Source organism: Stomoxys calcitrans, chromosome 1 (genome assembly GCF_963082655.1).
Source record: "Stomoxys calcitrans chromosome 1, idStoCalc2.1, whole genome shotgun sequence".
Lineage (NCBI taxonomy): Eukaryota > Metazoa > Arthropoda > Insecta > Diptera > Muscidae > Stomoxys > Stomoxys calcitrans.
The window spans coordinates 23,741,413-23,757,132 of NC_081552.1; the positions used below are offsets into that span (position 1 = coordinate 23,741,413).

A 15,720-nucleotide genomic window follows, 5' to 3' on the forward strand; every position below is an offset into this window, starting at 1 on the left:
TGTGAACAATGTGAATGAAGATTTGGTGGCATATATTTCAGATCTCTGACAGCGAAATAAGACACAAGTTCCTTGAGGTAGACGTTTAACCTTTCGCAGATGTCACCATGTGTGGGGGGCCTAAAACCATGAACGTGCGCAATCGTCTGTATATGATTCGATTTCGATGTCGTCTTGAGAGGCTAAAAAGGAGGATAGGTAGAGGTTAAAACGTGCCGAAGATATTATCCCGCCTTGGGGAACTTCTTGCTTCATGCTACGGTCTTTCGACTTCCTATCCCTAAGTTCCACAAATGATTGGCGACCACACAATAAATTCGCGACGCCGCGTTTCAGGACTGGCTGTAGGGACTTGTTGGCGATGTCCTCAAATAGTTTGACCGTGTCGAATGCCTTCGATAGGTCCAGTGCCACGAGAACCGTCCTATCACATGGCCTGGGCTGATTGAAGCCACGGCAAATGTGTGTGGTGGTGGTATGCAAAGCAGTTGTTGTGCTGTGCAGTCTACAAAACCTATGCTGATGCTCGGCGAACGGAATTTCTCCAACGAGGCTCGGGAGGAGGAGTCCCTCAAACGTCTCAGCTACTGGTGAGAGAAGGGACATCGGTATGTACGACTTCTTCAGCATCTGTGCAGATATTCCGTCGTGGCTCAACGCCTTGGATGACTTGGCGCACGGATGACATTCGTAACTTCGTACACGGTAAATTGTGATGGCTGCTCATCGGCTCGGAGACCATGGTTATGACGAATGGCTCTCCTCCTAGTCTCGTCACTCTCGAGTGCTCAATAAATTGACGGTTGAACAACCTGGCGCATCTCTTCGAGTCAGTTACGTCGTTAAAAGTGAATGAGGTCCGTTCATCTCTTCTTCTGGGTTTCGAGAGTGACTTAACAGAAGACCACAGATTGCCTATACCGGTATCCAACTTATTTTGCTACATGTTGTATAACTCTACCTGGACAGTACTGGACTTCACTGCTATCCCCATGAATTCCATTTAGAGGTCACTAGCGCCAGGCTTAGGTGCGATCTTGAGCGACTATACATACTCCCGTATTGACGTAAGGAGTTTTGAGCTTCCTCTTTGGAGTTTACTATTAGATATAAATCTTAGCTAACGTAATCCTATTTTGTGTTGAGAAAAAATATGATTATTTATAAAAGAATACCTTGTCTAATTGGGAAGAATTTCCTAAAAAGATTTAATCTACATGAAATTATTTTCCTTTAAATATTTAAATTAATTTTAATTAATATTTTTCATTAATTTCTTATGTTTTTGTTTTTATTATAGTCATTTTTTTTTTGTTTGTTGGCAACACAGTGATTACTTTATATAGCTATGCAACTAAAATTTATATAAAATAATACAGTTGTATAGCTTGTTATCTAAAAAATCATTATGTATATATATTTTGCGAATATAATATTTATATTTTTACATAAATTAGAAGAACCATATTTAGGCTTAGGCACTAACACAAACAAAATAAAAAATATTTTTTATAAAGCATTTTTTTATATAAAGAATGGTTATGAAGTAACAAGTAAGCTTATTTGTTTATTATTTTAAATAATTTAATATTATAAATATTTTGGAAATGGCAACACTTGGATGTTACTCAGAATTTGTTTTATGTTAGAGTTTGATAACATTTTGCAAAATAATATGGCAAACCACAGAGGAAGTAGCAGCTGCAACGAGTGTGGATATTCAAGATTAGGTTTGTTTCAGAAGATTTGGCTCGGAACAAAACTGGCTTGCAGAGAGTTGTTTGTTAGTTAGTTGGTGTTCGTAGATTTCACATAGCCTTAATACCAATAATCCATGCACAAATGCGACAACAAACAAGCTCTGCAAGTGTAGACCGTTTAGAAGGAAGGAAACACGATGTACGAAGACTGATGAGGGACTTAACACCTAAGAAACGTGTCTGCCAATGGTTTAAGTCTGTATCACAATTGCCAGAAGTTAGCAATTTATTTTCTTCAACTCATAAAAACCAATCTCTCATTTCTCATAATGTTAAGAACTCCATTAAATTGTTAAGTGATTCGACCTGACAATAAAATATACTGGCAACGGCTTAGAAAAACTTTGGCAACGCAAATTTGCGTGGCTAATATATTTTTTTCTTATATAAACAAATATTGGGTTGCCCAAAAAGTAATTGCGGATTTTTTAAAAGAAAGTAAATGCATTTTTAATTTAGAATGAACTTTAATTAAATATAAAATTGCCATTTTGTTCGATAACCTTTTGCCATTTTCCTGGCAAATTTAGTATTCCACGCTCATAGAACTTCTGGCCTTTATCTTCAAAAAACTGAACCAAGTGCGATTTTATAGCCTCATCATTGCCGAAAGTTTTACCATTTAAGGAGTTCTGCAAAGATCGAAATAAATGGTAGTCTGATGGTGAAAGGTCAGGGCTATATGGTGGATGCATCAAAAGTTCCCAGCTAAGCTCACTAAGTTTTTGGCGAGTGACCAAAGATGTGTGCGGTCTAGCGTTGTCCTGGTGGAATATGACACCTTTACGATTGACCAATTCTGGTCGCTTCTCCTTGATGGCTGTATTCAATTTGTCCAATTGTTGACAGTAAACATCCGAATTAATCGTTTGGTTCCTTGGAAGCAGCTCAAAATATACCACACCCTTCCAATCCCACCAAACAGACAGCATAACCTTCTTTTGGTGGATATCAGCCTTTGAAGTGGTTTGAGCTGGTTCACCATGCTTGGACCATGATCGTTTTCGACTAACGTTGTTGTAAACAATTTTCGCGCACTTTTTCTAAATCAAGCTAAAAGTAACAGCTGATAACTGACAGAAGAAAGAATACAATTACAGAGTCACAAGCCGCTGAAAAAATTTGTCAACGCCGACTATATGAAAAATCCGCGATGTCCTCAAATAATTTGGCATGGCTGACCGTGTCGAATGCCTTCGATAGGTCCAGTGCCACGAGGACCGTTCGTCACATGGCCTGGGTTGATTGAAGCCACGGCAAATGTGTGTGGTGATGGCATGCAAAGCTGTTGTTGTGCTAGCTTGCTTTAGAAAAAAAAGTGTAAAAAAGTATATTTGATTTACATTGTGGAACAGCGAAACGGTCCGTAGGATGGCGAAAATCCTATGGGGGGATCCATATCGTGAGAAGACAAGGCTATTGCTGAAAGGAAAGAAGAAGGAGGTCAGTATAGCTACTGGTATCATAACGGGACACATAGGACTACGAGCTCATTTATGTAAAATCGGTACGGCAAGTAATAGCATGTGTAGGGCATGTGGGGAAGATGATGATATGATGAGAAGATGAAGCATTTCCTTTGTCATTACCCGACTTACGCGTCTTACAGATACCGGCACTTAGGTGGAGCCACAATTAAGGATTTTGTAAGTAGCACGGAATTTCTAACTAAAAATTTTCTTTTTAGAGTTTACTTTATAGTTTTTAAAGCGCACAAAAAGCCGATTACTGGCTTAGGTGTAAGTCCATAGTGGCATAGGGCGGATTAATAGCTGCACCCTCTTTTCAATCTAACCTAATAAAACCTCATCCTAGACCCATGCATGCTTTTGCAAAAATATTGATTAAAGGATTCTTTATTTAAAAATCAAATTTCACTCAGTGTCCCTCTGTCTGGCCCTAGCTGTCGTGCGACGTGGCATTCAATGTGTTCACGTTGCAGTGATCGCTCAGGTCTCCTTTCATGCTTTCTCAGGATAAGCGACGTCCTTTTCCGCGAAATACTCGGCCACAGGGCCTTTCCTACTCTGCAACCCACAGCACCAGTCCAGGCCTCATTCGCGCGTAGCTGTCGTTTCGTCCCCCGCTACCCCTTAATAGCCCAGGACCCAGCAGAGTCTGATAGACTTTTCGACTTGGGTCGAAGAAGCTCCTTTTGTTTTTCTAACCAGTATCGACCTTACACCACCAGAGTCTTCAGCGCCGCCTTATTGTCCACATATGTGTATCGTGACAGTCTGATCGGACCGCCGCTTCCGTATCGACGGAGGAGAAAACCCCCACCTGAAAGACGTTGAACCCATCCCAAAGGATATATGTATGATTTCCAAGATTCAAAGGCATTCAATGAAGACTCCTGCTCCATCCAATTTAGACCTATCGGTGCATACAGAAGGACCCTTTTCGCGAAAATGCTATCCAACCCGACAACAAGGAAGGACTCCCTCCCCTGGTACACAAACAGTCGCACCGCATATAGCACATAACCTACAATTGCTAAGGCCTGATATCGGGCACATTGGCACTCCTTGCCCCGCCGCGTTATCCTGTTGCGCAGTTGTCCGATCCACACCAGACATCCATAGGTTAGCATGGATCGAGCAACCGCCGTAAACATCCAATGTAACATACCCGTCCCAAACCCACAACTCTTTCCTTTCGAATTGCGACAACGTTATAGCCTATTCAATCCCCTTTTTACCCCATTTCTCAACGTTGCTTCTCCAGCTTCATTTCTTAATTCCTCTATTCACAATTTTCCTAATATGACCTTCCACTTTTAATACTTCGTACTTTGACAACATAAAGTAACTTTCAACCTTATAGGTATATATCAAAGCCTGGCCTAACTTAGCAATTTAAGCCATTACGTGTTGACCCATACATAATCTCAGAATTCAATTTATACTATACGGTATATTTATACTGATGATATGTTTCGTTTAACAAACCAAAACCAGAACAAAAAAAAAATTCGAGTCTCACAGTGAACATGAATGGAAACACTACAAAATATGATATGCCTAAAAAATGTTTTTAAATTTGTATTTTGACATTGTACGATGAATGTAATATTTCAATATTACTAATATTTCATCAGAAATAATTAGGAAATTTCCCACTGAATAATCTTATATATAAAATTGTGTTTGTTTTGATTGGGGGCGGTTCCTCCCCCTTACCCCAAAAACGCCGCCCAAAGCCAAAAGTGGACCGATGGGCACAATAAGGTTATCAAATCATAGTTATTGGAGACTAGAAAACGAATATCGTATTAAAATTTTGGTCCAAGTATCCAGCGGGCAGCCCCAACCCCAAAACTCTTCTAAACAGATATATTCGGCGTTCCTATCAATATGGGACTCAAATGAAAAGTATTCGGTATTATATTACAAATATGGTATAAAAAATTGGGTTCAAGTAATGGGAGGTCGCCCCACCCCCAAAAATCCCCAAATGGGCATATTAGCCAACCATGGCTATATGAGACTCAAATGAAAAGTATTTGGGAGTAGATTACAATATGATATTAAAATTTGCGTTCAAGTCCAGGTGGCGCTTTCCCTCCTAAAAATATGTCAAATAGGTTAATTCACCCATTATGACAATATGGGACTCAAATGAAAGGTAATTGAGAGTAGAAAATGAATTTGATATCCAATTTTTGAAGACAAGTTTTTGGGGGGATATAAGATAAGTTTAGTTTAGAGGGTGCTTTAGGGCGTCACCCCCATAAACTGTACTTCATATCCGCCTATGGCAAATTGGAGCTTAGATCAACGCTATTTGGGGGTAAAAAACGAATTTGATATATATTTTCAGGACAAAGTACCGGTGGCCGCCCCAGCCCAAAACACCCTCCAAACGGTTTCTATGTACTGATCATGGCAATATGGGGCTTAAATTAAAGGGATTTGAGAGTGTTGCACGAATTTGATATCTATATTTGAGTCGAAATGTATGAGCTGCCATCGCTCCCCTAAATAGCACTTCTTGTTACCCTAATTTTTAAAAACCCCAGATCTCGGAGATTTGTGATACGATTCGTTCGAATTTTTTTTGCATTCTTACAGTCACCAAGGAGTGTAAGAAGGAGATTAAAGCCCTCTCCGAGGATGGCACAATCCGCATCGTTTGAGTGCCGGGCCATAGCGGAGTAAGGGGGAATTACTGACCATGGCAAAATGGGGCTTAAATAAAAAGTATTTGAGTGTAGAAAACTAATCTGATATCCAGATGTGCTACCAAGTGCTTGGGGAACCGCCCATCCCCGAGAACATACCCAAAGAAGACAAATTTACGACCACAGCAATATGGGACTTAAATGAAAGGTCTTTGGAAGTAAAGCACAAATCTGATATCCACGTTCGGGAAAAGTGTCTATGGGGCCACCCCACCCCCATAACACCACTCAAATAGGAAGTATTTGCTGATATTGCAATATGAGGCTCAAATAAGAGGTATTTTAGAGTAGAACACGAATCTGATAAATATTTTCAAAGCCAAGACACTGAATGGCCGCCCCATCCCCCAAAACACTCCCCAAGCCGGACATGTTTGTCGACTATGGAAAAATTAAGCTCAAACGAAGGGTATTTGGGAGTAGACCATGAATATGACATCAACATTCGGGACCAACTGTCTAGGGGACGTCCCACTACCATAACAATCCCCAAGTATAACGTATTTGCTCACCAGGACAATTTGGATCTTCAAGACCTTGGAGCTCGATATTCATAGTTTTTAGGTCTCATACCCCAAACCAGTCATATTTGCTGACTTTTTTAATAACGGGTTTAAGTGAATGGTATTTGAGATTTGAAAACGAATTTCATATGCAATTTTAAGGCCAATGGCAATATGGGGTTCAAATATATGAGAACAGAGCACGTTGCTGATATATTTTCAGTGCTTAGTGATTGAGGGACCACCCCACCCCTAAATCGGACATATTTACCACCGACAATGTCAATGTGGGGCTTAAATGAAAGGAATTTGGGGTAGAGCAAGAATTGATACCCACATTCGGGACCAATTTTCTGGGGGTCTACTCCTTTCCCAAAATACCCCACAAACAGCAATTTTTTACTGACCATCGCAACATGGGGCTTAAATAAAGGTATTTGGGAGTAGAATACGAATTTGATACCCAAATGTAGAACCAAATATTTTAGGCATCACCCCTTCCCCAAAACACCCCCCAAAGGGTAAACATTTTTCAACCATGCCAATATGTGGCTCAAATGAAAGGTATTTGAGATTAAACAAGTACAAACGTGCTAAGTTCGGCCGGGCCGAATCTTATATACCCTCCACCATGGAGCGCATTTGTCGAGTTCTTTCCCGGCATCTCTTCTTAGGCAAAAAAAGGATATAAGAAAAGATTTGCTCTGATATTAGAGCGATATCAAGATATGGTCCGGTTTGGACCACAATTAAATTATATGTTGGAGACCTGTGTAAAATGTCAGCCAATTCGAATAAGAATTGCGCCCTTTAGGGGCTCAAGAAGTAAAATAGAGTGATCGATTTATATGGGAGCTGTATCGGGCTATAGACCGATTCAGATCATAATAAACACGTATGTTGATGGTCATGGTCCGTCGACAAAATTTCAGGCAAATCGGATAATAATTGCGACCTCTGGAGGCTCAAGAAGTCTAGATCCCAGATCGGTTTATATGACAGCTATATCAGGTTATGAACCGATTTGAACCTTATTTGACATAGTTGTTGAAAGTAACAATAAAAACGTCTTGCAAATTTTCAGCCAAATCGGATAGGAATTGCGCCCTCTAGAAGCTCAAGAAGTCAAGACACCATCCTATGGTGGAGGGTATAAAAACGAATTTGATAACCAATCTTGGGGCCATGTGTTTGGGGGAGGCCTCATAAATGGTATTTGAGAGAAGAGCACGATGCTGATATTTTCCAGGGCCAAGTGTCTGGGGGACCAGCTCACCCCTGAAAACACTCCTAAATCAGACATCATGAGAATATCGGGCTGAAATAAAGTATTTTAAGAATGGAGTACACCTTATATCCAAACTTAAAATCGTAGACCAATAAAGATGATATGGGATTCAGATAAAGGTACTTATATTGTTAAACTGTTAGTAAAGCAATATACTATTTTCGTAGCATGGTATTTCACTAAAAGCTCTTTAATTGTTGAAAATAAACATTCCAAGGAAAATTTTGTGCCATATAAAGTAAAAGAAGGCGCAGCGGAGTGGGCCCGGTCCAGCTAGTTTATTATATAAAAAATCTTAAGGTATTTGAAACATATGAAACTATTACAGTCAACTTATTAAAAAAACAACTTTAGAATTAATAATAATAATTCTATAATGCAACACCTATTTATTATAATACACAAAAGAAACAACCAATCATAAGGCAAACATCATATAGTTATTAAGTTGACAGTCTTTGCTGACAAAAATCGGCAAATCAAGAAAATGATGAAATTAAAATTATATACCATATATACATTGGAAAGCATAGATAAATACATACAGATATCATATAACTAAATACGATATTGTTAATATAATGTAGTTTATATATACATACATATATATAATGAAAACAAACAAAACATTCGAAACAATACAAATTTCCCCCATAACTTGATGACGACGAAACAAAACAACTATAGAAAGATAAATAATATTTAAATAAAATTTAAAAACAAATATTGATACAAAAAACAAGGGTTCTTATTTCCTACAAGAAGGGAGAAGACGCTCATTGTGTAGGCGGCTGTTATAGTTGTAGTCTGAAATCAGACTCAGACTATTTAGTCAGTTTTGATACCATGGCAATATAATGGAATACGGAAAAGAGACGGACAACATTCATGCAGATGGGGTGAATATGGTCATTGGAGAACGACCGCCTCCCATAGCAACTGACGAAATTTACCTCCCTCGGCAAACCAGAGTAGTTCTGTCTCAAATACGATCCGGCAGATGCAGCCGCCTAAACTCCTACAGGGCGAGTGCAGGATGTGTTTAACTGCGCAGCCAGACCCACTCGACTAAGACAGATCTCTCTCAACGCACTCTAGTTTAGTCAAAAAGTTTCTGGATCTGGATATTCAACATAAGAACGAAGCAGACGAATGATAGAATACAACGCACGCAGCAACCAAAACTCCGATAGAAAGACCAAGTGTTGAAAGATATCTCGAAAACTGGGCATTCGAGATTGGAGAAGGAGCGCAGGAGATCGTGGCCTTTGTACAACATTCTACGTTCGGCTAGTGGAACAAATGTTTTGCAATGTAAATATTGATGATGATGCGGTAGCTTTAGGAAAAATTAAGGCCAAGTCCATGGGGTTTTATGGTATTCCTATCAAGTTTCTTAAACTTTTATTTCCCTATACTTCTGATTTGATTTTGCATTTATTTAATTCTATTTTGACTTCTTCTGTTTTTCCTGATGTATGGAAAATTTCGCGTGTAATACCAATTCCTAAGGCGCCCCGGTAGACGAGTTGGTAGGGTGCTTGGATTACCAGTGCAGGGGTCGTGGGTTCGATTCCCGCCAGAAGCCTTGATCTGTCGCTACTGTGGTATCACAATGGACTTAAAATTGTCTAAGTAAGTTTGTAAAGGACTGCCAAGTCCTAAGCCTTCTATTATTCGTGGCCCTGATGATCTAAGACCTATGTCAATTCGTCCAGTACTTTCTAAAGTTTTCGAACATAGTCTTTAAGACCAGATAATGTTGGGTGGTGGGCATAAAATTGTTGATCTCCAATATGCGTTTCGATCAGGTCACAGCACGACATCTATGCTGCTTCATCATCATAGCATTATTCCCCTCTTCTGGTGTGCCGCAGGGATCGGTTTTATGACCTCTTTTGTTTATACTCTACATTAATGATTTTTCTGAATTCCTTGGACCTAACTTGTGTGAAACCTTTCTTTTTGCAGACGATATATATCTTCTTTTTAGTGTGGATCGTGGTTTTAGCAATATTTTGGAGACTAATATTAATGCTTCTATGGGACAAATCTTGTTACCCTTCGAAAACTTAGACATTACAGTTTGGATCCCAGATACAGCCTGGATTTGATATTTTTGTGGGGAATTCTAGAGTAAATTTTGTTGATATGATTAAATGTTTGGGGATAGTGATCGATATGACCTTAATTTCGATTGTCATATTGACTTTCTCCATTCTCGGGTTTATGGTATTTTGCGTCGGTTGTATTCGGCAGGTATTTATTTTCCTTCGTGGATGAAAATCAGACTTGCTCACGCTCTGTTAATGCCTCAGCTTTTATATGGAGATAACATCAGGAACGTTTGACTCTAATCTTCTAAAACTGAAACGAGCGATGAATGCAGTAGCTAGGTTTGTATATAATGTACGTGTTCGTGACCGCATTTCAGGGTATGTCAAAACCTTTTTGGGAACTTCTTTTGGACCGTTTTATTGATCTACGAAATGTTTTATTCTTTTACAAAGTTATAAAAAGTGGAACACCAGTAAAGGTCTGAACAAATGCATTGTAAATGTAAAGAGGCAATTATGCTTATTACAAACGTAATTACAATCCCATGGCAGTCGGTTGTACGTATCGGATATACCCGATAGAGTTCTCCATCGGCAAGGGCTGCCGCCTCAGTGTACAACACACTGCTACAACAACATCAAAAAAATATCGATGGTAAGGGAGGTTCTGGCGTTGGAGAACTTCAGGCATAACTCAAGGGCAGGTCGGAGAAGACGGCCCTCCACGAAGTGATGCGAGAAGTTGAGATGTCTCTCCAACTGAAGGATTACGCGACGGTGGTCTTCTTGAATATTGAGAGGGCATTTAACAACGAGGAGATGGGTCGACAGTCACCGCCCTGAGCCGAACGGGGTGCGGCTAAGATTTCCTTCTGAACACTATGGATGCGGTGGGCAGACTGAGCAGGCTTTCAGGTATACTCCATATACGAAGCATTCCACTATTCGCAACCTGTGGACACGCCCGGTAGCTCGCAGCTGAGCTTCTCGTAATGACGGTGAATACCAAACAAATTGGAGCTCAGAGTTTCAATTGATGTGGTGCTTGTAGTCATCTCGCGCCGGGTCGAAATCAGTATGTGTATATGACGGCCCTCAAGGCCGTGGGTTCTAATACAGTGAGGTCGAAGTGCGTGGTGGAGTGAAAAGACCCCAGTTTCATGTCATAGTGCTAACATGTAATTTCTTGTTATCACATTTTTCTCTCTTTTTCATTAACTTTTCACAACAGGTCAGACTGATCACCTCTTTATGTTGGGCTACCCATTCAACCTTAATTATTAACAATAAATTGTAATAAATTTCACAGAGAAATCATAGAATAGAAGAATAGCAGTTTTCTAAATATACATTTTTTGCTCTGAAATGTCTTCAAACTTCAAATTTTAACAGCTGACACAAAACGAAACGTAAAGTTTTGTTTTTACTGAATTCTACTTTCCGGTTACAGACGTTCGGTAATCGTTTGCATGTGTTTTCATAAAGCAAAACAAAACAGCTGACACTTTTCCTACATTTACGGTATGTTTACGAGAGCATAACCAGGCCTTAACACTGCGTAGATACTTTAATTTTTCTCCCTCGTGTAGGAGTACTCACTTAAACTTGTCCCGTATATTTAGGTCTGTTTTCGAAAGATCATTGTATTGTGTATATGTATTGCCCTCCAAGCTAAGAATCTTTTCACACTCGAATAATGTTTTCGCTTAAAACTTAGTAACTTCTATTCTACAGATCAAACATTGTGTTATTGCTTCAATCTTTTTGAATTGCTAATGGAAGTCAAATGGAAAATCCAACAGTTTAAATTTTCGCATAATCTTGTTATGGCTGGGAGCCAATTAAAAGGAATGAGGCTAATAATCATACATCTTTTTGTAACTGTGATGTATTTAACTTTTCAATGATTATTTAGGAGTATATGTCGTTGTAATAAGTTTATTTTTTGGCCGAGGAGGCTTATGTAATAGTAAGAAATAAATAAATAAAATAAAGGAAGGAAGGAGCATCAAAAGAAGGAAGTTCCTAGTTTAGATTTGATTGAAAGACGATGATGGCAAACATTAGATGTCAAGATATCCGCCGAGGCCCCCGTGTGGGACATTGCGATTCCATCCGCTATAACTTTCTTGCGGCCATCGCACGGTGGTCCCGTCCTTATAACAAAAATAAAAAACCGATTTCGGCAAACAGAACAAATTAAACTATTTAATTATAGCCAGTTTTCCACAATTTACAACGACACTTTTTACTTAAACGAGCGCATTTATTCGTTTCACCCAACTATAGCATTTTAAAAGAAAGCAGAAAGGTGCTATCAGAAAAAAATCAAAATCATGTATTTTATAAGTTGGAAGTTGTAGAGATAGGCAAAGGCTTTTTTCCAAAGGACTACATGTCAGTTGGTGTAACTTGGATACTAACAATGTTAGCTGAGAAATATAGCCAAATTATGAATAATTTATATTTTTGGAAAATAATGTCTACAAAGATTTAACATCAAATACAGCCTGACACAGCGACCGTATAGTTTTGAAAGCCTCGGGCCTATAGAAAACGGAAATGTTGTATTTGGCTGCAGTTGCAGGATAACGACCTAAACAAACTTCAAATTAGGTTGAAACATGGTTTAATTTTACTAATTCTTTTAAAATCCCAGTAAATGCTATGGATTGTTGTTGTTTCATCAAGATATTCTTTTCGTTTAATACTATCTTCTTATATATTCCTTATAGACTCAAAAACGGCTGAACAGATTTTCATGAAATTTACATAGGGTACTACATTTTTTGATATCTAAAGGGGAGGCGGACCCCCTCCCCCTTACCCTAATTTTCAGAAACGATACTGAACTCAAATGAAAGGTATTTAAGATAAGAAAACGTATCTGATATCCAATTGTCGGACCAAGTGTGGTCCCTATACCACACCAACACCCAAAACACCCCTAAATCGGACATAATAACCGACCACGGCAATATGGGACTCAAATTAATGGTATTTGTGAGTAGAATACGAATTTGGTATCCAAATGTGGGGCCAAGTGTTTAGGGGACCGCCCCTCCCAAAAAAAGGACAAACTTACGACCATAGCAATATGGGGCTCAAATGAAAGGTCTTTGGGAGTAAAGCAGGAATCTGATATCAATATTCGGAAAAAAGTGTCTATGGGGCCACCCCACCCCCATACCACCACCCATTGAGGATGTATTTGATGACCATTCCAATATTGGGCTGTAATAAGAGGTATTTTAGAGGCCAAGTCACTAAACGGCCGCCCCATCCCCCAAAATACTCCTTAAACTGGTCATGTTTGACTACGGAAATATGGGACTCTAATGAAAGGTATTTGGGAGTAGAAAACGAATCTGATATCCATGTATTTTGGGCTTTAAATATATGGTATTTGATCACGATGCTGATATTTTTTCAGGGCTAAGTGTCTAGGGGACCACCTCACCCCCGAAAACACCCCCAAATCGGACATCATAATATTGTTTAACTTTTTTGCTGCATTGCATTTGAATCACTTAAAAATTAAATTTGTGCTATATTTTGTAAATTGAAAATTCTGGTAAGTTATCACTTATTAATGTTATAACAAATGCCCCATTAAATTCTATAGTTATGAGCAATTTGCAAACCGATTATTATATCTTGCTTGTAAATGATGTGATAATTTTCATTTTTTTTCTTGTTGATCTAGAAGAGGAGGAGGCCGCTGATGATACTGCACAACAAGCTGAACTATCCAATGATTCAGACGCACCATTGAAACCAAATGTGAGTAGAAAAAATTGTATCGAACTTTTTGCGTTTGCAGGCGTTTTAAAACACCACTGGGAAAATATTGTTAAGTTAATAGCTAAAAAGAACGCTAATTATTTTTTTTATCCTCCACACCTATTCAGAATGATGAGGATGATGATTATGATCCCGAAGATACCCGCAAAAAGAAGAAGGGTAAAAAACGCAAGACAAAAAAAGGCGAGGAGAAGGGACGTAAGAAAAAGAAGCGTAAGAAGAATGAGAGTGAAGAGGAAAGCGATTTTATGCAACATGATGATGATGCAGAATATGCAAACACATCTTCGTCCTCGAAGCGTGGACGAAAACGTAAGGAAGCCGAGAAATCCAGCAAAGAAAAAGAATCTTCTTCATCTGGTGAGTATTGTCTGTCAATAATTGATTTTAAACTGTTTTTATATCCACCACTATAGGATAGCGATATATTCATTTTGTATTGCGTTTGTAGCACATGTGTGGAAATAACAGTTTCTGGCCATACAAAGTGACATATGGCACAATGTGGCACAGTTTCGTATTTTTCCACGTGTGGGTTAAATTCTTGTGAAGCAATTACGATTAACATTTTAACTTTTTTTTCGTTTACAAAAACAAGTAAATCTCGAAATCGACTTTTTTAAAATAATTGTACTTGTATAATTGTGTAATTGTTTTACCTACAATGTTCCATACTAGGGATCCCAAAGTTGATTTTCGACTAATTGATTAATCGAATTTTTGTTTAAAAAAGTCAAAATCGACTTTCGGTGATTAAAATGTCGAATAATCGATTTGAAGTCGAAAGGAAGCTGCAAAGCTGCTCAAGTGAGACTATTCACTGCTTTTTGCTTTATTGTTGTTGCCTTAAATATTTTTGTGAAATTGAGTAGTTATTTAAACGTTAATTATACGGAAGGCAAAATTTGATATCATTACATGGTTGAAACGATTTGACGATTAGCTACCATATAAATCGATCTCCAGATTAAACATTTTTAGCTTATAAAATGCGAATCTCCAATTTGGGGATGGTTAGAGATGGGCGATGGGTAAATACCCAAAGTATATTTACCTGGTAATTGGGGTAAAGCTGGGTATTTATAATTTTGCAGATATCTTGGGTATACAAATATTTTCCAAGCAATTTTTGATTTCGTATTCTTTGTATGTAAACCAGATCTTCTGATCTCATAAAATCGGATTTTATTTATATATAGCCGCTATATAGACCGATCTCCGGCCTTAAAGTCGTGAGGCAATAAATTGGTCATTTTTCATCTGATTTCCATAAAATTTGGCGCAATGTGATCTGGTAGACCCCTATCCATTCCAGTCAAATGTGGTCCAAATCGGACCATATTTGAATATAGCTGCCATATAGACCGATCACCCGATATAGTGTAATGAACCTATAAAGGCAGCATTTTCATCCGATTTACGATTTGTACCGTACTAGACACAGCATTGGAAGTCATAACAGAACACTATTTGCAAAATGTCAGTCAAATCGGACGAAAATTGTTACTTGTGACTGCACATGAATTCAAATCAAGAGATCGGTATATATGGGAGCTATATCAGGTAATATACCGATTTGGAGCGTACTTTGCACATTTGTTGGAAGTCATAAGAACCACATGCAAAATTACAGCCAAATGGGACGAAAATTGCGGCTCCCAGGGGCTCAAGAATTCAAGTCGGGAGATCGGTTTATATAGGAGCTACATCAGCTTATAGACCGATTTAGACCGTACTTGGCACAGTTATTGTAAGACATAACACAAAGTATAAATATCAGGTTATAAACTGATTTGGACCGTACTTTGCACAGTTGTTGGAAGTCATAACAGAACACTAAGTGTAAAATTTCAGCCAAATCGGACGAAAAATGTGGCTTGTATATATACTACTACATATATATACTACATATATACTACTACATATATACTACTACATATATACTACTACATATATACTACTACTAAATATTTGTTAAACCCCTCCAAACATTTGGAAGTGACTTTCTCACTCCCTCCCAGAATTGTTACTTTTAAGGCTCTTTGTTTCATGATTTAAAACAACAAAATATATTACTATCGAAATTCTATCATTCATGTTTCGCTAATTAGTTTCTCATAATCAA

The 15,720-nt window shown here is 38.4% G+C and overlaps 1 protein-coding gene across 4 annotated transcripts in view; it reads left to right on the forward strand.

The window, feature by feature from the left end:
- The window catches only part of LOC106089968 (chromodomain-helicase-DNA-binding protein Mi-2 homolog), a 109,291-nt gene that overhangs the window by 73,033 nt on the left and 20,538 nt on the right, over nucleotides 1–15,720 (forward strand). For 2 of the 4 annotated variants that reach the window (XM_059362040.1, XM_059362043.1), the window contains 2 exons: nucleotides 13,498–13,574; nucleotides 13,703–13,955. In XM_059362040.1, the coding sequence (XP_059218023.1) occupies nucleotides 13,498–13,574; nucleotides 13,703–13,955 (330 nt within the window). The remainder of the gene's footprint in view (nucleotides 1–13,497; nucleotides 13,575–13,702; nucleotides 13,956–15,720) is intronic. The other 2 variants (XM_059362047.1, XM_059362051.1) reach the window with 1 other exon arrangement.